The sequence below is a fragment of the Danio aesculapii genome, chromosome 2, assembly GCF_903798145.1.
Source record: "Danio aesculapii chromosome 2, fDanAes4.1, whole genome shotgun sequence".
Lineage (NCBI taxonomy): Eukaryota > Metazoa > Chordata > Actinopteri > Cypriniformes > Danionidae > Danio > Danio aesculapii.
The window spans coordinates 55,018,328-55,039,940 of NC_079436.1; the positions used below are offsets into that span (position 1 = coordinate 55,018,328).

Genomic DNA, 21,613 nt, shown 5'->3' on the forward strand with positions numbered 1-21,613 from the left:
ATATTCATCAAAAAATCCTGAAGAAAGCATATATATATATATATATATATTTAAGTACAATTTAATGATTTATTCATGGATAATCTTGTACAAAATATGTGTATTTACATAATATATGTGTACATACTGTTTATATGCATTGTGCATACGTGCGTGTGTGTATACTTTTGTTTAAAATATTATATATATAAATATAAATAATAATTTCTATACATGGATGTTTGTATTTACATACTTAATAAATGTATACTATACGCACAGTTTTGTAGAAGCAAACTTTTATTTTGTATGCAATTAGTCATGATTAATCATTCAGCAGAGCAACATTTTAACAAAGATATTAAGTTAAAATTAACATAATATCAGTTTGATATTAAACTGTTTGATAATAATCAGAATTGTTTCTTGAGCATCAAATCGTCAAATTAGAAAACTGAAGGAATGATACTGGTGTTGTTACGATACCGGAATTTGGTATCAATCCATACTGAAATATTGAAATTGTCTATTTCCTGCTAACATTTGAGCACGTTCTTAAACAGCGCTGATTTGCCATTGTGTTCACATGCACAACAGGAAAAACTGTGATTAGTCATCAAGGTCATCAGTTCACCAAACTCACCTCTGTTTACTGAGTGTAACCATAGAGACAGGGCGGATGTCGCTCGGATGTCAGCTTATAGACAAACCAGATAATCGACATGACTTTACTATTACTTTATTATTGATGTATTATTATATTAGATTATTGTGACAGGCCTACTAGGCATTACTGAATAATAAGAGTTCAGTACATGTAAATGCCCAAACACCTCATTCTGGAATAAGTCCTGTGAGTGTAAAATCCTTAAAAGAAAACAAGCTAAGACCCTTTAGAGTTGCTTTCTTACAATCTGTATTTGGAAAATAAACAGTAAGTTACTATGTCGGCAATCAATGTTACCAGTTCAAACCTATAGTGGCAATAAGGTCTTAAAATGTATGGAAAGAGTCATAATCAGAATTATAATCACAATTATTTTGGTGATAATTGTAATCACGATTATTCAAAACGATTATCAGTTGAAGTCAAAATGATTCGCCCTCCTGTGAATTATTATTTTAATAAATATTTCACAAATGATGTTTAACAGAGTGTAATGTTTTCACAGTATTTCCTATAATACTTTTTCTTCTGGAGAAAGTCTTACTTGTTTAATTTTTTCTAGTATAAAAGCAGTTTTAAATATATTAAAACCTATTTTAAGGTCAATATTATTAGACCCAACCCCCCCCCCCCCCCCCCCCCCCCTTAAGCAATATATATTTTTGATTGTCTGCAGAAAAAACTACTGTTATACAATGACTTGCCTAATTACACTAATTAAGCCTTTGAATGTCACTTTAAACTGAATGCTTTGAGAAATTTGAGAAATATCCAGTCAAATATTATGTGCTGTCATCATAGCAAAGTAAAAAGATATCAGTTATTAGAAATAAGTTATTAAATCTATTATGTTTAGAAATGTGTTGGAAAAAAAAACTGAAATTGAGGGGGGAAAGGGTCGCTAATAATTCAGAAGGGCTAATAATTCTGACTTTAACTCTATTTAGTTATTTTCCTTCATGTAAATAAGGAAAGGGAAATAAATACAATAGAATAAAAATATGAAACAAACTGTGCTTTAAGCAGCTTCACTGTAAGAAATAAAACTTTGATTATAGCTACAAAAGTCCTTCAGTTAAGAGCAGTGAGGGATTTTCTCTTTATGTTGTTTGATTAATGATAAAAATAGTCGGCAGGAGGATTATTGCACACTGTCACTTCAAGAGCAGTACGGTTCTGTTTAATGGTTTCACTTTCACGTGTCTTTTGATTCTCAACTCGTTTTTTTATTACATAAATGAGGGTTATAATCACTAAACACTGTTTTGACACAAATTTGTGTGTATTTGACCATTAAAGCACTCACATTAAGATGACTTTAGATGTGTGTGCTCTGCTCGTCTCTTAGGCTGAGCGCGCACACACAACAGCATGTGATCTTTGTCGCGATTTTAAAAACATGAATGATTTAAATGTACATCAAAGAATGATTCGCATCCGGTGCTGCAAACGTTACATTACAGCTCATGCTTTTAGCAATTTTCACGTGGAACTGAGCTTTGCAGAGCAACAAATGTGTACAACTGGAATGGGGGCGGTATATGATGCAATAATCATTTCATCTCGATTAATGTTTTTTTATAATCGTTAGACGCCAAAATTGAAACCGAATTTTCAACTAATTGCACAGCCCTAGAAAGACTCTTACATGGAACTGCACTATATGGAACCTTTAAGTCATTGATTTAATGATGTAATTAGCTCCGTAATCTGTATTATTAGATGATTATGGAGGCATTATAAATAACCAAAGTTTTTCACTCCAGTTAAGCTTCGTCTTGAAGCGTTTCTGTGCGGAGTTTGCATGTTCTCCCCGTGTTTGCGTGGGTTTCTCCCGGTTTCCTCCCACCGTCCAAAAACACACACCATAGCCAATCGACTAAACCAAATTGTCACCTAAGACAACCTTAGTTTACACTTCGCGAACAGCGATAAGCAGGGGAGTTCTCGAGACCTACCTGAGCTCGAACTCTTCTCTCGCCCTTCTAACAGGAGGGAGCCCCGGGCTCGAGGATAGTGTTTGACCGGATTATGCTGTGATATTTACAGAAATGTTTTCCGCTTCAGAAATATTGAGTGAGAGGTGTTTTACAGCAGCAGTGAATGATTAAACTGAGCTCTGACTGAACTTTTCCACTCGACTGAACTAAAATCAGCTGCTAGTTTTATTTTAAGGTCAGTTGTGTGGATCCTTTGTGGATAAAGAGAGAGTGCAAGACACAACTTTCTACATATTTGTCACTGATTCTTTGTAGAGAGTCAGTGTTTTGAGTGTAAAACACAAAAGAAGATATTTTGAACAGTTTTTAGAAATCTAACCATTGCCTTTCATTTTATGTGTGTGCATTATATATACACTCAGCGGCCACTTTATTAGGTACACCTTACTAGTACTGGGTTGGACCCCCTTTTGCCTTAAGAACTGCCTTAATCCTTCATGGCATAGATTCAACAAGATACTGGAAATATTCCTCAGAGATTTTGCTCCATATTGACATGATAGCATCACGCAGTTGCTGCAGATTTGTCGGCTGCACATCCATGATGCGAATCTCCTGTTGGAGTTGAGAACTGGTGACTGTGGAGGCCGTTTGAGTACAGTGAACTCATTGTCATGTTCAAGAAACCAGTCTGAGATGATTCACGCTTTATGACATGGAGCGTTATCCTGCTGGAAGTAGCCATCGGAAGATGGGTACACTGTGGTCATAAAGGGATGGACATGGTCAACAACAATGCTCAGGTAGGCTGTGGTGTTGACACAGAGCTCAATTGGTACTAATGGACCCAAAGTGTGGCAAGACAATATCTCCAACACCATTACACCACCACCACCAGCCTGAACCGTTTAGACAAGGCAGGATGGATCCATGCTTTAATGTTGTTGATGCCAAATTCTGACCCTACCATCCTAATGTTGCAGCAGAAATCAAGACTCATCAGATCAGGCAACATTTCTCCAATCTTCTACTGTCCAGTTTTGGTGAGCCTGTGTGAATTGTAGCCTCAGTTTCCTGTTCTTATCTGACAGGAGTGGCACTCAGTGTGGTCTTCTGCTGCTGTAGGCCATCCGCCTCAAGGTTGGACGTGTTTTGCATTCAGAGATGCTCTTCTGCAGACCTCGGTTGTAACGAGTGCTTATTTCAGTTACTGTTGCCTTTCTATCAGCTGGAATCAGTCTGGCCATTCTCCTCTTACCTCTGGCATCAACAAGGCATTTGCGCCCACAGAACTGCCGCTCACTGGATATTTTCTCTTTTGCGGACCATTCTCTGTAAACCCCACAGATGGTTGTGCATGAAAATCCCAGTAGATCAGCAGTTTCTGAAATACTCAGACCAGCCCGTCTGTCACCAACAACCATGCCACGTTCAAAGTCACTTAAGTCACCTTTCTTCCCCATTCTGATGCCCAGTTTTCAGTTGCTGCCATGTAATTGGCTGATTAAAAGTTGCATTGTGTATATATATTAATATATATATATATTATTTATAATCTTTTAAAATATATATATTTTTTCTTTTAATGTGAATGGTTACAGGTGGTTGTCTTCAAAATATCTTCTTTTGTGTTTACTCGAAAAAAAAGAAACGCAAAGGGTTGGAACCACTTGAGGTTTATTTAAATCAATAATGAGCAAACCATACCTTTAACATCTAATCAAATTTTGTTTTACCACCCTCTTTAGAGCACAGTATCTGTTGCATAATCTATATGCATCTAACTGGAGAATTCTGTGCCATTTAAAATCCATCCAATAATTCTCATCAGAGTTTCTTTCTTCTGTTAAACACAAAAGAAAATAATTGGAAAAAATTTGGAAAACTGCAACCAATGACTTTTATTATTTCTATGAATGTCAATGGTTACAGATTTTGGTCTATCTTCAAAATATCTTCTTTGTTTACCAGAAAGAAACCATACTTTTAACAAATCAAATCTACTTTCTGTTTATTAATTTTACCACCAATATAGAGCACAGTATCTGTTAGACAATCTCTATGCATTTGATGTCATCTAAGTGGAGAATTTAAAATTGATCCAATAATAATAGTCATCCACATTAGAGTGGTAAAGCAATCAGACTCAATGCATCTCCTGTTTTTATTTTATCTCTCCTCTGCAGGAAGCGAAGCAGCGGTGAACTGAGCGACAGTCTCACTCCAGATCCTAACAACCTGCTGGGCCGCCGGATCCAACACAGCTGGAGGGAGAAAGGTGCGCTGACCAAGTGGAAGGGCACCGTTCTGGACCGGCTCAGCGTCAACTCCTCGCTCTTCATGGTCAAATACGACGGCTTCGACTGCGTTTACGGCATCGAGCTCTTTAAGGACGAGAGGGTCTCAAACCTGCAGGTTCTCAACGAGAAAGTGGGTGAGTAGGTGGATCTGTTTTTCTGCTAACAGGAAACGAGTGACAGGAAATAGCATGTGTGAAAGGATGAGCAGACATTTGCTGTATTTATAGTGCATGAACGTTGTGTTGTTGAAGCGTTTTTGGATTTTATTTTTACTTTTGTTTTTTGGTGGGTGTGAGTGTGTGTTTGGAGTGTGAATTTAATATTTCTGTTAAGTGAGAATGCTTTCAATTGATCAGAAGTCCTGCATGAATTATTCAGTCCCGCATAAAAGAAATGTACAGTGGGGAAAATAAGTATTGAACACGTCACCATTTTTCTCAGAAAACATATTTCTAAAGGTGCTGTTGACTTGAATTTTTTCCCAGATCTTGGTAACGACCAAAGAAGTCCATATATGCAAAGAAAACAAATCTAATTGGTTTACAAATGAAGCTATGCGTAAGTAAATAAAATGAAAAAGCATTGAACACATGAAAGGGAGGTGTAGTTCGGCAGTGAAAGCCCAGACAGCAGCTGAAATCTCTCAGTAGCTCTTCAGCAACCCTCTGCCCTTCCTCAGTGTAAATGAATATCAGCTGCTTTAGTCCAACATCAGCAGGAGGATGAAGATGAACCCAGGGTGGACATTTCAGCAAGACAATGATCCAAAACACAGTCAAGGAAACTCTCAAATGCTTTCAGAGAAAGAAAATCAAGCTGTAGAATGGCCCAGCCAATCACCTGACCCGAATCCAATAGAAAATACAAATTAAAGATCAGATTTGATAGACGAGACCCACAGAAGCATCAATGTTTTTACACTCTGTTGAAAAACTCACACCTGAGTAATGCATGTGACTTCATTCTCCATGTGAGAGGCGTCTTTAAGCCGCAGCACAAAAAAAGCCTTTTTTATAAAGTATTAAATACGTTAGTTTAGGACTTTCCCTTTGTTTCATTTCATTGTTATTAAACTCATTTTTCAGATTTGTTTTGTTTCATTTTTATGTTTGTATTTTTGGGCTTTTTACCAAAATCTGCTTCAATTCCATGTCAACAGCTCCTTTAGAAATATAATTCCCAGAAAAAAAACATGACGTGTTCAATACTTATATTTCCCCAGTTTATTTTTTAATAAAGTAAGAGCATGCGTGAAAGGATGAGCAGACATTTGCTGTATTTATAGTGCATAAACATTGTGCTAATGAAGTGTTTTAAGATTTTTTTCGGTGGCTGTGAGTGTGTGTGGCTAAACGTTTGGAGTGAGAAATTAATATTTTTGTTCAGTGAGGATCTTTCATTTGATTAGAAGTGATTGTAAAGCTATTTTTAATTAGGGCACTTTAAAAAGAGGTTCCAAAAAGTAAATTTGGAACAATTTAATTAAGAATAAAATGTGATATTAAAAATAAATATATTTACAAAATGCATCCTTAAAAAAAAAAAACTCTGTTCATTAAAAAATCCTGAAAATAAATGTACCACAGTTTTATCAAAAAAGCAAAACAATTTATATGAAGAGATTTATTAAACTGAGTAAATAAGCTTTTCATTGATGTATGTTTTATCTGAGGGTTAAAAAAATAATCTAAATAGCAAATCACCTTTTAGCTTGCCAGAATTTAGTGCATAGCAATGCGCAGTACCTATCAAAAACGTCTTCAAATATGTATGTATATATGTTCATATACAGTAGGAACTTTACAAAATGTCTTCATGGAAAATGATCATTACTAGGGCTTGGTGATTTAGGGAAAATATCTAATTGCGATGTTTCTGGACATACAGCTGCTGGTCATATAATTAGAATATCTTCAAAACATTAATTTATTTCTCTAATTCCATTCAAGCAATGAAACTTGTATAATGTATACATTCATTCCACACAGACTGACAAATTTTCAAGTGTTTATTTCTTTGAATTTTGATGATTTTGATTAGGGCTGTGCGATTAATTGAAATCGTATCGAAATCACGATTTGGACATGTGCGATTACTAAATCGCCTTACAGCACAATTTTCCTGAAGTAAACTATTTGAACCAATCATAACGCAGCGCACCTAAACAGAGCATGAGAACGGGAGACTGAATAGCCTGCGAATACAGGGATGATAAGTTCAGCACAAGAGGACTTGGTGCCAAAAAAGTTAACATCTGTGGTGTGGGATTACTTTGGATACAGGAAGGCTGTTGTATCGTAGAACCAGGTAATTTGTGAGTCAGTTACAATTCATTGCATGTAAAAGCGCGTGGAAAGCGTGAGGCGCGTCGATTCCTTCAGCATTTTCAACGTGCTTTGCGGTCGCACTACTTTGTCATTGCTAGGCAACCATCAACCGTTTTTTCAGAAGATGACAAACTAACAAATCATTGATGCAGTTCTGATACAAGTTTTATTTATGGAGAGAATTAAAAGCACTTGGTGTTCGGTGTATTGTGTTTGTTTGAGGTAACCAAAATGTATAAATTCCATACAAAGTATGAAGCTGATCGGTCAGTTCTTGTTACTCGACTTGTAATGCGGCATTATGAAAAGTTAAGTTTAAAGTTTGTCCGAAAAGAGATGTTTTAAACTGTGTGTCCCTGGAATATGCACAGGCGCTACTCTTAATATGTGCTCTCAATCCGCGCGCATCCATCTGAAATAACGGACTTGTGCATGCTAAAGACACATTATGTGAACGGCCTATTTCACGGCAGCATCACAAAGAGGTCTATGATTTATGCATGGCAAAATAAATCTGTGGACACGTAGAAAAGTGCACGCAACTACATCTGATATGTGGTCAAGCAGAACATCAGAGCCTTACTTCAGTTTAACGGCGCGAGCACACACACATATACAGTAGTCTTTGTTTTGTCAAAGGTCTGTCTAGAGACAATTTGTCACAGCTTTACTAAGTGATTTTTATTTTATTTTGTATTATGTCTGTTTTAGAGACATGTTAAAAGTCTTTTGATGAAGATCGAATTGTTTTCCTTTTGACATACGTTTCAGATTCACACTGTAAACACAGATTCAGTCTGTCTGTGACAAAATCGTGATTAAAATCGAAATCGCAGTATTGTTCTAGGAAATCGTGATTGTTTTTTTTTTTTGCCCATATCGCACAGCCCTAATTTTGATAACAACTAATGAAAACCCCAAATTCAGTATCTCAGACAATTAGAACATTGTAAAAAGGTTCAGTATTCAAGACACCTGGGGCCGCACTTTAATTAACTTCAAACACCTGCAAAGGCCTTAATAGGGCACCTATGATGAAGGTATAGTGTGTCCACAGTCATATTGGAGTGATATAAACCCAACAAGTCTCTTTTTTTATTACATGGTGTTCATATAAGATCCAGATCCCAGTGATGGAGGCCCATCGCAATGTGATGTAGGAGTGCGGTTTTCCCCGTCCACCGAATTGATTGACAGGCGCCATGTTTCTATAATAACATCTATACACATGTCCACAGAGCTTTTTTTTTTTTTTGCAAATAAACTACGATTAAAATATTTGTTACAACTCTTTGTGATTTTCTTTTTAAAGTTTAAAATGTTTTAAAAAAAGAGCATGTTTGTAGTAAAGTTTGTAGTAAAATCACTATGCTATATTCACCATGGCCGTATGGTGTCAGTAAACGCACACATATGTGTGTGTGTTTGTACTGCAAACATCATTTGTGTGTGACTCATCGTTTCAGAAAGGCTTGAACAAACTCCACCACATATTAAGGTCGCTGATGGCCAATAGCCATCACGATGCTGAGCCGACATCGTGATCCTCCGTCCAGTCCCCGTCGCAGCAGCAGCCCGCTCGCGAAAAATACACCCTTAGGCCCTGTTTACACTAATAAGTCTTAGTTTTAAAATGGCATTTTAGAACGAAAACTATCCATGTCAGCACTGGCATTTCATCTAGCATTTCTGAAGAGCCCTCCTTCCATAATATACAGCTGAAAACACACATCACATGACTGAATAATTCATAAATAGTTCATAAATAATTAATTCACCGCCGCCTACGACTACAATGTCATCATCCATCGCGATGTTTCACGTTAGACATTGTTCGATGCCAAATTGGTCTACATCGCCCAACCCTACCACAAATACATAAAATAAACTAATTGACTAATGAGCTGTATTTCAGCTTCATCCGAGTCGGTCTCTGTCACTGACTGCTGTTTATCTGACGTAACGCATGATTATAAGCAGACACGCATGTGGGAACGGTGGGCGTGGAGAAGCAGCTCATTTGCATTTAAAGCCACAGACTACAAAAACAGCTACACTCTACTCAGACACCAAAATGGGCAAATTCTGGAGGCTATAATAGATAATCAGAAGGGTATTTTGAGCTGAAACTTTACAGATACATTCTGGAGACACCAAAAGCTTATCTTAGATCTTGTAAAAGGGGTAAAAAATGCCTAAATGCTTTTAAAATCCTCACACAGTCACAGGCCTCAAAAACACATGCAAATGATGATAATCCGGACTCAACATTGCATATCCTACGACATGGCTATTGCAAATGATCACATTACGATATTGATGCTGACATGATATATTGTGCAGCCCTAACTGCAGCAAAGTTATTTTTCCAGACATTTCTTCTCGCTTTTTCCGCTCCATCTCTGTTCACTGCCTTAAAGTGGATGGTTTTTATTCCACAGATGGCTTGTTGAGTATACGAGTTTTTCCTCATACTGCGGTGCTGCTTTTTTTTTCACAACAATCTGCACATCTGCTCTCCTGTAATCATAATAAAATTAAAGCCGACGGAAGGGGAAATCAACTGAATAGCAAAGCACAAACTAAGAGAAAGTGAATTGGGAAATATTTTGCTATGATGATGTTCGCTGTTGAAATGCAGAAGGCTGTATATCACATGCTTAGATTTGCTCCGTCACAATTTAGTAGAAATAAAAACGTTGCACGGCATGGAAAGCAAATGTGGGTTGCATCTAGAAAAATATGCACATGCAATATTGGGAGTGGAATTGTGCTGCTTGACTTTTTCTTCTTTATTTTAACCCTTGTATGGTGTTCGGGTCTGTGAGACCCGTTTTCAGTTTTTTTCAAAAGAAATATTAAACAATGAATTATTTTTTCAACCTGAAATTCATTGGCTTTGGCTTATTTTCTGTGAAGAACATAAATCTGAAAAAAATTTCAATTATCGCACCTCCCCCCACACATTTACATTACATACAAGGTGTTCGGGTCCACTGGACCCAGGTCTAATAAAAGTCTTGAAGTGTAGGTCCAGTCTTCCTACACTCTGTCTTCCTCCTTTCTGGTGCTGCTGTTTTCTTCCCCTCCTGCTCCCACACAAAGTTGCAAGATTGTTGAAAATTCAACTATCAACACTGTCTGCTCTTACATTCCCGCACATTTTATCCTCTCTCTTGCGGGAACCAAGCTTTATTTTCTCATACCCTGTCCCATCTGCGAATTAGGGGGATAATACTATAAATAAGACTTTGCCAGTGTGGTTCCTTATCACAACTGATCAAGATGGCCAAAAGATTATCTGCTGCGAGGGCCTTGCAACTGATTGTGGATGAAAGAGGAGCTTCTGATGACGATGTCCAAGACCATGGTGGGAACAATACGAAAAAACAAATCTGTGGGTTTTATTTTTTCATAACATTAATAATAATAAAAAACTGGAAGCACATTAATTCATCAATATGATCTAACTAAGGTAAAGAGGAAAAATTAACCATGTTTGCTGTTCATATTGCTTGTAATTGGGATGAAGTAAATATTTGTTGAGTAATTTAACACAAAATTGTTTGATCGTGTTAATTTGGAAAGCGAAAACTCTAGCAGGTCCACCAGACCCATGAACACTGGCTGAGTAACAAAAATACGAACACCACACAAGGGTTAATGAATATATAGTCATATTTGTACATATTATTTGCATTTATGTGTTTTTTTTTTGTACTTTCTCTCTTCAAAAAACAAGAGAATGTTTAAAATAAAAAATTAGGGTACATTCATAACATTTAGTAGAGATGCAGTGAATTTAGTTTAAGGATGCACCGATACCATTTTTTTTTTTGGATCCGATCCCGATACCACAATTCTAAGTATTTACCGATACAGATCCGATCCTGATACTGTGCCTTTTTTCTTCTTTTAAACATAATACAGTCTCTTGTGATAAACTCAAATAATATATCTTCTTTAGTAAAAATAGCAGACCTAAAGCCCTACTGTATATGACAGACGGCACAATCTAACTAAAAACATGATGCTTGCTGTAAACTAAGCTACATTGTTTGAGCATTCGTTATGATATTCATCTGTTGTGGTCCAGCTTATGTTTCCTTTTTTAATATTAGGATTTTTCTTTAAAATCAGTAATAGGCTACCACTATTGACCCTAATCAAAATACAAACAGGTCTGTTAAATAAAATATTAATATAAATAAAATTGCAACGAAATATTCAGTTTCAGAGTAGCCTATATTAGGCTAAATAGTTTTCTGTTAATGATAATCCATATTGCACCCGTCAGTTTCACTTTTATTAATTTAATCAATTAATCTGACCACAATGAGCCAGGCTTTACAAACTATTCGCAGCACTATAAGTGTTCCCCTCGGAAGAATAAACTCAGTCTGAAGGATGAGAGAACAGAAACTTTAAATATTACAGAATAATTTTATGGAGCGGCGCACGACACGTCTGCACAGCCGGTGCGTGAATGACCCGATTGATGCATCACTGAGACACAGCGCGCAGCCCTCCTGTCTCTGCGGACACTTTAAAACTAAGCAGCACAAAGGGAAGAAATCAGTGCGTTGAGGATCTGTACAATGTATTATTGAGCCTTTTCTAATTTAAAATTTCAGGTAGGCCTACTTTGCGTGTGAAGAGCAGGTAATAACCCTCTCTACTCCAGTGTTGCGAATGCGATCTGCTGATCTAACAGACACAGCGCAACATGATTTAGGAACGGCAATGAACTCCTTGTTGCAGGTCAAAATGAACAAATTTCATGCAAAACTAAATGCATTTCTCCACCAATTACTTCTATTAACAGGAACAAATTTGTCTTGGAGAAAGTTTTTCGAGTTGTCATGAACGCGACACGCAGTTTGAATTGTGAATGAATGAATGAAGAATGATTGACATGCGTAGCGGAGGGAAGCGATGAACTCAACATGAATTTAACCACTTGAATATTCATCTGTACTTCACATTAAACTATAGAATGGCTTCAGAACATTTGGGATATAGTCGCCTACATGACAACTTTCTAGGCCCTTATAATAGGCTACCTTCATGGCTTTTGTTGGCTTATAAATTACACAGACTATAGCGCACACACAAGATCGGATTTAGATCGGTACCAGCTGGCATATACCCGATCCAGCAAAAATATGTGGTATTCACCGATATCCGATCCAAGTATCGGAATCGGTGCATCCCTAATTGAGTTGATCCATATTCTGTGCAGATCACTGTTAAATTAAATTAGCAAAAGATTTTTATACTTGTAGATTATTCCCAAATTTGTTCCGAAAATGTGATCCAAACCAATAAGATTTGTTATCCGTTTAACCATTTGCATTTAATAATGTTGCTTTCTTTCCGCTTTCTTCCAAGTAAACAATAAGATCAAGGTTCCTCATGACGCAGAGGAGCTGGTGGGCAAAGCAGTGGAGCATCTGTTTGAGAAGGAGGACGGAGAGAAGAACGAGTGGCGAGGGATGGTCCTGTCCCGAGCGCCCATCATGACCAACTGGTACTACATCACATACGAGAAAGACCCCGTCCTATACATGTACCAGCTCTGGGACGACTACAAAGATGGAGACCTGCGGATCTTACCTGAAGCTGGTGAATAAGCTGATGCTCTTAATTAAACATTACAGATATTACAGTTGGTTTCAGTTTGAAGGATGGTAGTGTTTTGATTATTGAATTTTGAAGATTTTTTGCAATAGTGCTTTAATTGATGTACATTTGTTGTTTTTTTAATTACATTTTATTTTTATGTTTTTTAATATTCATAAGATTTTATGGTTATGTTTTTTTTAGTTCTGACTGGCTTCATATCTGAGAGATTTGTATTTATTAGTTTGATGGTTGGTTTGGATCTAAATTCTCAGCTACCATCTATTTCAATTGTTAAGCAAATAATTTAATTTATCATTCATTTATTTTCCTTCGGCTTAGTCTCTTTATTCATCAGGGGTCGCCACAGCGGAATGAACCGCCAACTTATACAGCATATGTTTTAAAGCAGCGGATGCCCTTCCAGATGCAACCCAGTACTGGGAAACACCCATACACACTCATTCACACTCACACTACGGCCAATTTAGTTTATTCAGTTCACCTATAGCGGGGCTGTGGGGAAACCGGAGCACCTGGAGGAAACCCACACTAACATAGGGAGAATATGCAAACTCCACACAGAAATGTCAACTGGCCCAGCCGGGACTCGAACCAGCAACCTTCTTACTAACCACTGAGCCACCATGTCGCCTTTATTTAATTTAAAGTTGTTGTTTTTTTAAGACCAAAGCTGAGACCAGTGCATTATCAGTTGTACCATTACATTATATATATATTACATTTTAAATATCAATATAAATACAGTACTATTTCTTAAAAGGATCAATTAACATTAATATCAAATCTGTTTTGATTTGAAATACATGTACAACAGTATCTTTAATAAATATGGGTGAATAAATAGATGAGTACTTAAATTGCTTTCAGAATTGATAGTAAAAAAAATTGGATTCTGAAAATTCAGCTTTGACTTGTATTGTAATACTTTAATTTGACTTTAATTGTTATATACCATAACATTACTAGTGCTGCTGCATTCTAATCCAATAAATGCAGCCTAGAGAGTGTAAGAGATTACTTTGAAATTTATTACAATGTCAAAATAACATTTAATTCATTAAATTAGTGAAATCAAACTCAAAATGTTCACTTGTCTATTTACGCATGAATAGCGCAGTTTATTCGTGCAAGCCACGTCTGGTGTGAACGCAGCGTAAGAGATTACTTGGAAATTTATTACAATATCAAAATAGCATTTAATTCATTATATTCATAAAATAATCAAACAAATGCAGCCTAGAGTGTGTGATGGAGTGTTCACACCAGATGCGGATGAAGCAGCAAGTGTAAGTGATTTACATGGTTAGTCAATGCAAAGATGCGAATAGACATCGTGCTGCGCGAATGAAGCAGCTCACATTGAGCATTTTGCAAGCTTAACGAATCGTGTGATTCACTTGAGTTGGAAAATGTGAACTTTAACGGACATTCGTGCCACATTAACCAATCAGGAGCTTGCTCTTGTAGGGGCGTTATGACATAGTGCCTGCAGTTGGTGTGCCAAGGAGCAATCCTCCTGCCGACACCGGACAACAGCTCATTAAACTGGGCTTGGCTCAATCAGAAGCACCTCCATCATTCATGTATAGTTTCTGGAGGAGTTGATGAACTCACAGAGCTGGGTGCACCTCTGAAAGAGTCTAGTAAACTCAGACACGGCGCCGAATGAATCTACGCTGTTTTTAAACATTCCTAAACCACATAAAGCACAGCTACTCTCTCAATAAAATCTATGTTAGCGATTTAGCTACAAAACTAGAGTTACCTGTCTAGTTGTAAATGGCACAAACTGTAAAAAAGGGGTGTCAAAATTAATTGTTTCTTCAGTGCACCGCGATGCAGACGCGGACAATTCGTTATCGGTTCAGTAATAATCATAACCGGTTAATATGTACTGACGTCATTTATCTCATATGCGCTCTGTCGCGAGGGAGGCGAGCGCGGGTATTTACAACACTACAGGTGCCAACTACTTAAAAATTTCACTGTGTGTGTGTTTTCTGGAAAGTCTTTCACTGGCACTTACAGCAGAAGCCCCTATTTCTCTGCGATTGAGGGAATGAAAGTGAACTCCATTTCTCTCTCTCTCTCTCTCTCTCTCTCTCTCTCTCTCTCTCTCTCTCTCTCACTGTGGCCCATTTCACCTGCTGGCTTGACTTTTCCTCTCGGCTGTTGCCGTGACTCTTCCTCAGATTTCATGCGGCGCCGGAATAAATTTCCGAATAAAGCCAACATAGAGCGGTCGATAACTCTGGTGTAATTTTAACAGGAGTGGGCGGTCTCACACTATCGCTCCCGAGCGAGCGAGCGCACGTGGCGTGTGTGTGTGTGTGTGTTTGTTTGGTGCTGTCTATGTTTGTGTATGTGTGTGAATGAGAGACAGTGTGGTGCTGTGTGTCCGTGTGTGTGTGTTTATACAGACAGCTTGTTATAGCCACCTCCCAAAATACAACGCTGTGTATGGAAAGCATCGTCAATGCACCGAAATATCATATTGAACCGAATCGATGGCATGATAATCGTAACCGAACCGTGAGACACCTCCAACAAAAAAGTTCACGTGTCTATTTGTGCACAAATAGCGCAGTTTATTCGCAGAAGCCACGTCTGGTATGAACGCGGGATAAGAGATTACTTTGAAATTTATTACAATATCAACATAACATTTAATTCATTATATTGGTAAAATAATCATATAAATGCAGCCTAGAGTGTGTGATGGGGCTTCACACCAGACGAGGATGAAGCGTCAAGCGTAAGTGATTTACATGTTAAGTCAATGCAAAGATGCGAATAGACATCCTGTGGCGCGATGCGCGCGAATAAAGCACGCGAATGAAGCAGCGTGAATTGAGTGTATTGTGCTTTGACACACTTAACGAATCGTACGATTCACTTGAGTTGGAATATTTGAAGTTTAACAGACATTCGTGCCACATTAACCAATCAGGAGCTTGCTCTTGTAGGGGCTTGATTATGACATAGCGCCTGCAGTTGGTGTGCTAAGGAGAAATCCTCTTGCCGACACCGGACAACAGCTCACCAAACTGGGCTCATCTCAGTCGGAAACACCTCTGAAAGCCTCCATCATTCAAGTATAGTTTCTGGAGGAGTTGATGAACTCACAGAGCTGGGTGCACCTCTGAAAGGGTCTAGTAAACTCAGAAACGGCGCCGAACGAATATACTCTGTTTTTCAACATTCCTAAAGCACAGCTACTCTCTCAATAAAATCTATGTTAGCGATTTAGCAGCAAAACTAGAGTCACCGGGCAGACATATGCCCTGCCCATGACGTTTATTACAATATTAAAATAACATTTAGTACATTATATTAGTAAAATAATCATATAAATGCAGCCTAGAGAGTGTAGGAGAATACTTTGGAATTTATTGCAATATTAAAATAACATTTAATTCATTATATTAGTGAAACAAGTACTTTTCAGTCATACAGTGAAGTTCAATGTCATCTATTTTTTTCTTCAGAGAACAAACACCTGCTGCCTGCAGACAGGAAGCCCGGCGAGGAAACAGAGAGCCTTGTGGGTAAACAGGTGGAGTATGTGACAGATAAAGGCGTCAAGAGAACAGGCCTCGTCATCTATCAAGTTCCTGCCAAACCGTCTGTCTATTATATCAAATACGATGACGATTTCCACATCCACGTGTACGACCTGGTCAAAACCACCTAAAAGACCCAAACCAAGACCAAACCCAAACAAACCTACACTGCTTCACTCCTCCATAGCTTAAATATCATCGCGTTTCATTGTACAGTTTGCTGTGAAGGACTGATCGCGGAGCTACTGGATGAAGCATTTGTGTACAGGGTTTGTTTGTTTTTTTTTTTTTGTCTTACTATCACTGTCAACAGCTTAGGAGACGGTTTTTGAAGCGGTGTATTTATACATGTGCATCTTTTGGTATGTCTTTAATCCCACAGAGTAACATTGATTCGCCCACAGACAGTAGAAACGGTCAATCTCGTCGCATTTCGAGATTCACGTATGAACATTCAGTCTAATTAGTGGTTTTGAATTGTTGTGAAAATGTTGACAAATGGTGACATTGTGTATATATATATGATGCACATGTATATATATTTATTTATACATGCGTATCATTTGGTATGTCTATAATCCCATTGAATAACACTGACCGTTTCTATTGTTTGAGGGTGAATCAATCTCGTTGCATCATCGAGATTTACGTATGAACAGTCAGTCTCATAAGAGGTTTTTAAAATGTTGACAAATGGTGACATTGTATATATACATGACACACGTGTTTATATAGTTTCATTATATACATGCACATCATTTGGTATGTCTATAATCCCATACAATAACTCTGATTCGCTCACAAACAATAGAAACGTTCAATCTCGTTGCATTTCCGAAGTTTACGTTTGAACATTCAGTCTCAAGGTTTTTAAAATGTTGACAAATGGTAACATTGTATATATACGTGACACACGTGTTTATATAGTTTCATTATATACATGCACATCATTTGGTATGTCTATAATTCCATACAATAACACTGATTCGCTCGCAAACAATAGAAATGTTCAATCTCGTTGCATTTCCAAAGTTTACGTTTGAACATTCAGTCTCAAACAAGGTTTTGAAAATGTTGACATATGGTGACATTGTGTATATATACATGATGCACATGTAAATATATAGTTTATTATATACATGTGCATTATTTAATATGTCTATAATCCCATTGAATAACGTTGAGTTGCCCGCAAACAATAGAAACGGTTGAGGTTACGTATAAACATTCTCATTAAAGGTTTTGAATTGTTTTAAAAATGGTGACATTGTATATATCAGGATGCACGTGTGTGTGTGTATATATAGTTTATTATATACATGTGCATAATTTCCCTACTGAAAAAACCAGCCTAGGCTGGTTGTAGCTGGTTGACCAGCCTGGTTTTAGAGGGGTTTTGGCCATTTCCAGGCTGGTTTCCCGCCATTTCCAGCCTAGTCTTAGCTGGTCAGGCTGGAAAATGACCAGCTAAAACCAGCTTGACCAGCCTAGCCAGGCTGTGAGCCCAGCCAAAACCAGCTATGTCCAGCTTAAACCAGGCTGGTCAAGTTGGTTTTAGCTGGTCATTTTCCAGCCTGACTAGCTAAGACCAGGCTGGAAATGGCCAAACCCCTCTAAAAGCCAGGCTGGTCAACCAGCTAAAACCAGCCAACCAGCCTAGGCTGGTTTAAGCTGGATTTTTCAGCAGGGTTGGTATATTTATAATCCCACAGAGTAACAGTGATTCACCCACAAACAACAGAAACGGTCAATCTCGTCGTATTTCCACAGTTTACGTATGAATATTACGTATCTCATAAGAGGTTTTGAAAATGTTGGCGAATGGTGACATTGTGTATATATACATGATGCACATGTATATATATTTATTATTTTATACATGTGTATCATTTGGTATGTTTATAATCACATAGAGTAACACGATTCTCCACCAAAAACAGCGAAAAAGGTCAATCTTGTCGCATTTTCGAGATATAAATAGCCTGTGTTAACGATTGGTCTTGTGAGATGTTTTAAATCGTAGATAGTTCTGATTTAAAATGGTAAGACTGTTTATATGTGATGCACATGTCCAAATTGTTTGTTTATATATACATATGCATCATTTTGTATGTTTATAATCCCATAGAACGACGTTAATTCACCTACAAACAATAGAAACAAATAATCCTGTTGCATTTCCGAGATATACGTATAGATGAACGGTCAGCCTTTTAGAAGGTTTTGAAAATGGTGACATGTAAAATGGTGAGACTGTGTTTATATATGATGCGCATGTGTTTATATAGTTTGTTTATACATGCGCATCATTTGGTATGTTTATAATCCCATAGAATAACATTGATTCGGCCACAAATAACGGAAACGGTCAATCGTGTCGCATTTTCGCAATTTACATATAGATGAACGTTCAATCTATTCATAGGTTTTGAAAATGTCGACAAACAAAATGGTGAGACTGTTTATACGTGATGTGCATGTTTATATAGTTTATCTATACATGTGCATCATTGGCTATGTTTAAAAAAAAAAAAACTATTGATTCACTCAAAAAACATCGGAAAAGGTCAATCTCATTTTATTTTCGAGATTTCAGTAGCCTATAAGAGGTTTCGAATTGTAAATAGTTAAATGTTGACAAATGTAGAAAACGTTGACAAATAAAATGGTGAGACTGGGTTTATACATGATGCACATGTGTATATATAGTTATTATATACATTCGCATCATTTGATATGTTTATAATTCCAATAACATTGATTCACCCACAAACAACGGAAATTGTGAATCTTGTTGCATTTTCACGATTTACCTATAGATAACATGCAGTTTTATTATTTAGGAGGTTTCGAAATGTTGACAAATTAAGTGGTGAGACTGAGTTTATATTAGGGATGGCTGATGTGAAACTGACGTTTCGACACAGTGTCGAGATCCCGAAGCACAAGTGTTTCGAAACACTGCACTGAAGCATGGTCTGAAACACCCAGGTCACGTGACTAAAGCGTTTCCAAACACCTGGTCACGTGACTACAGCGATTCAAATCATCAGGCCTTTCAGAAGCGTTTCGAGACCTGGCGAATCTGCATTTGACTGACAGTCGCTTAAGCTTCTGTTTTATATGGCCTAGTGGACCGTGTGTTTGCTTGTTGTTACTATGCATCATATAATTTTGGGTTCGAATCCCGACTTGTACAAATATTCCGAAATCATGATTTTATGTATTTTAATCATGTTACTGTTTATGGTGTAGTCTAGATAGGATACAGCTGATACGCCATCAGTTTAGCAACATTTTTGTAACTGTAAAACAATAATTAATATTTTACAGCACTGTGATGGTTGGGTTTAGGTTTTGGGTAGACGTTAATAAAATACAATGGAAAATGTAATGAATAATATAAATAATTCCTGTTAACTTCTGGCCACAACCATCTCTGATCTAGCAACAACCCTGTTTTATGACCAAAACAAGCCCTATTTATTCAGTGTTCATTCGGATGTCAGACCAATGTTCAAACAAAACGATACAAGAATAAAGCATTTCAAACTGATATTAAAGCATTTCAAAATAGCTGTACTAGCCTGGATTCGAACCCATGTTCCCTGCGCGGGGAACCCTAACCACTCCACTAAATCACTTGTTGATTCGATTCTACAAAGTGGGCTTTAATACCTCAATTTGCTCAACTGTTCTTTGCTGAAGCTGCTCCAGTGCAATACATAAAAAATGACCACTAGGTGTCACCGTAGAGTGGGGTTTCGAAACGTTTGCTTCGACTGTTTCAGTGTTTCATGAAGCCTCGCTTTGCCCACCACTGATTTATGCATGTGTATATATGGTTTATTTATACATGTGCATCATTCGGTATGTCTATAGAATAACATTTCTAACATTTAACATTGCATTTTTACGATTTACCTATAGATGAGCGTTCAGTCTAAGAGGTTTTAAATACTTTCGAAAATGTTGACAAATTAAATGGTGAGAATGTATTTATACATGACGCACATGTTTATATATAGTTATTATATACATGCGCATCATTTGGTATGTTTTAAACCCCATAGATTAACATTGATTTACCTAGAAACAATTAAAACGGTCAATCGTTACATTTCCGAAATTTACATATGAACATTCAGTCTCATAGGGATTTTTGAATTGTTTTGAAAATGTTGACAAATTAATTGGTGAGAATGTGTTTATACGTGATCCACATGTGTATATATAGTTTATTATATACATGTGCATCATTTGCTATATTTATAATCCCAAAGAATAACATTGATTTGCCCATCAACAACAGAAACGGTCAATCTCAATGCATTTTCACGATTTACCTATACATGAACGTTCAGTCTTATAAAAGATTTTGAAAATGATGACAAATTAAATGGTGAGAATGTATACATGATGCACACGTGTATATATAGTTATTATGTACATGCGCATCAATTGGTGTTTATTATCCCATAGAATAACATTGATTTGCCCACAGAAACAGTCAATCTCGTTGCATTTTCACGATTTGCCTATATATGAACATTCAGACTTTAAAAAGGTTTTGAAAAATGATGATAAGTTAAATGGTGAGAATGTATACATGATGCACGTGTGTGTATATATAGTTATTATATACATGCGCATCAATTGGTATGTTTATAATCCCATTTAATAACATTGATTCGCCCACAATACAATGGAAATGGTCAATCTCGTTGCATTTTCACGATTTACCTATAGATGCACGTTCAGTCTTATATGAAGTTTTGAAATGTTGACAAGTGGTGAGACTGTGTTTATACATGATGAGCATGTGTATATATAGTTTATTTGTACATGTGCATCATTCGGTATGTCTGTAATCCTGTAGAATATCATTGATTCGCCCACAAACACTAGAAACCGTCAATGTCATTGCATTTTCACGATTTGCCTATAGATATGAACGTTCGCTCTTGTAAGAGGTTTTAAAAACTATGTAGACAACAGAAATGGTGAGACTCTCTAACAGTCCTATTCATTGATTTAATGCTCTTCGTGACAGGATTAGATAGATTAGATAGAGATGGCATTTTGCGATGCTCTTTTAAGTTGCAGTTTCGTTCTCCTATAAATCAGATCTTATCAAAAATGTTCCCACCTTCAGAAGGTAAATTTTGGCTTTAAAAGTGAAAAATCAATT

At 37.0% G+C, this 21,613-nt stretch overlaps 1 protein-coding gene across 1 annotated transcript in view; it reads left to right on the forward strand.

Moving 5' to 3' along the window:
- zmp:0000000521 (spindlin-W) overlaps nt 1-20,250 on the forward strand; it is a 30,613-nt gene extending 10,363 nt beyond the window's left edge. The window contains exons 3-5 of the mRNA XM_056445859.1: nt 4,773-5,020; nt 12,605-12,838; nt 16,348-20,250. Coding sequence (XP_056301834.1) covers nt 4,773-5,020; nt 12,605-12,838; nt 16,348-16,553 — 688 coding nt within the window. The 3' untranslated portion in view covers nt 16,554-20,250. The remainder of the gene's footprint in view (nt 1-4,772; nt 5,021-12,604; nt 12,839-16,347) is intronic.
- The last annotated feature ends 1,363 nt before the right edge of the window (nt 20,251-21,613 follow it).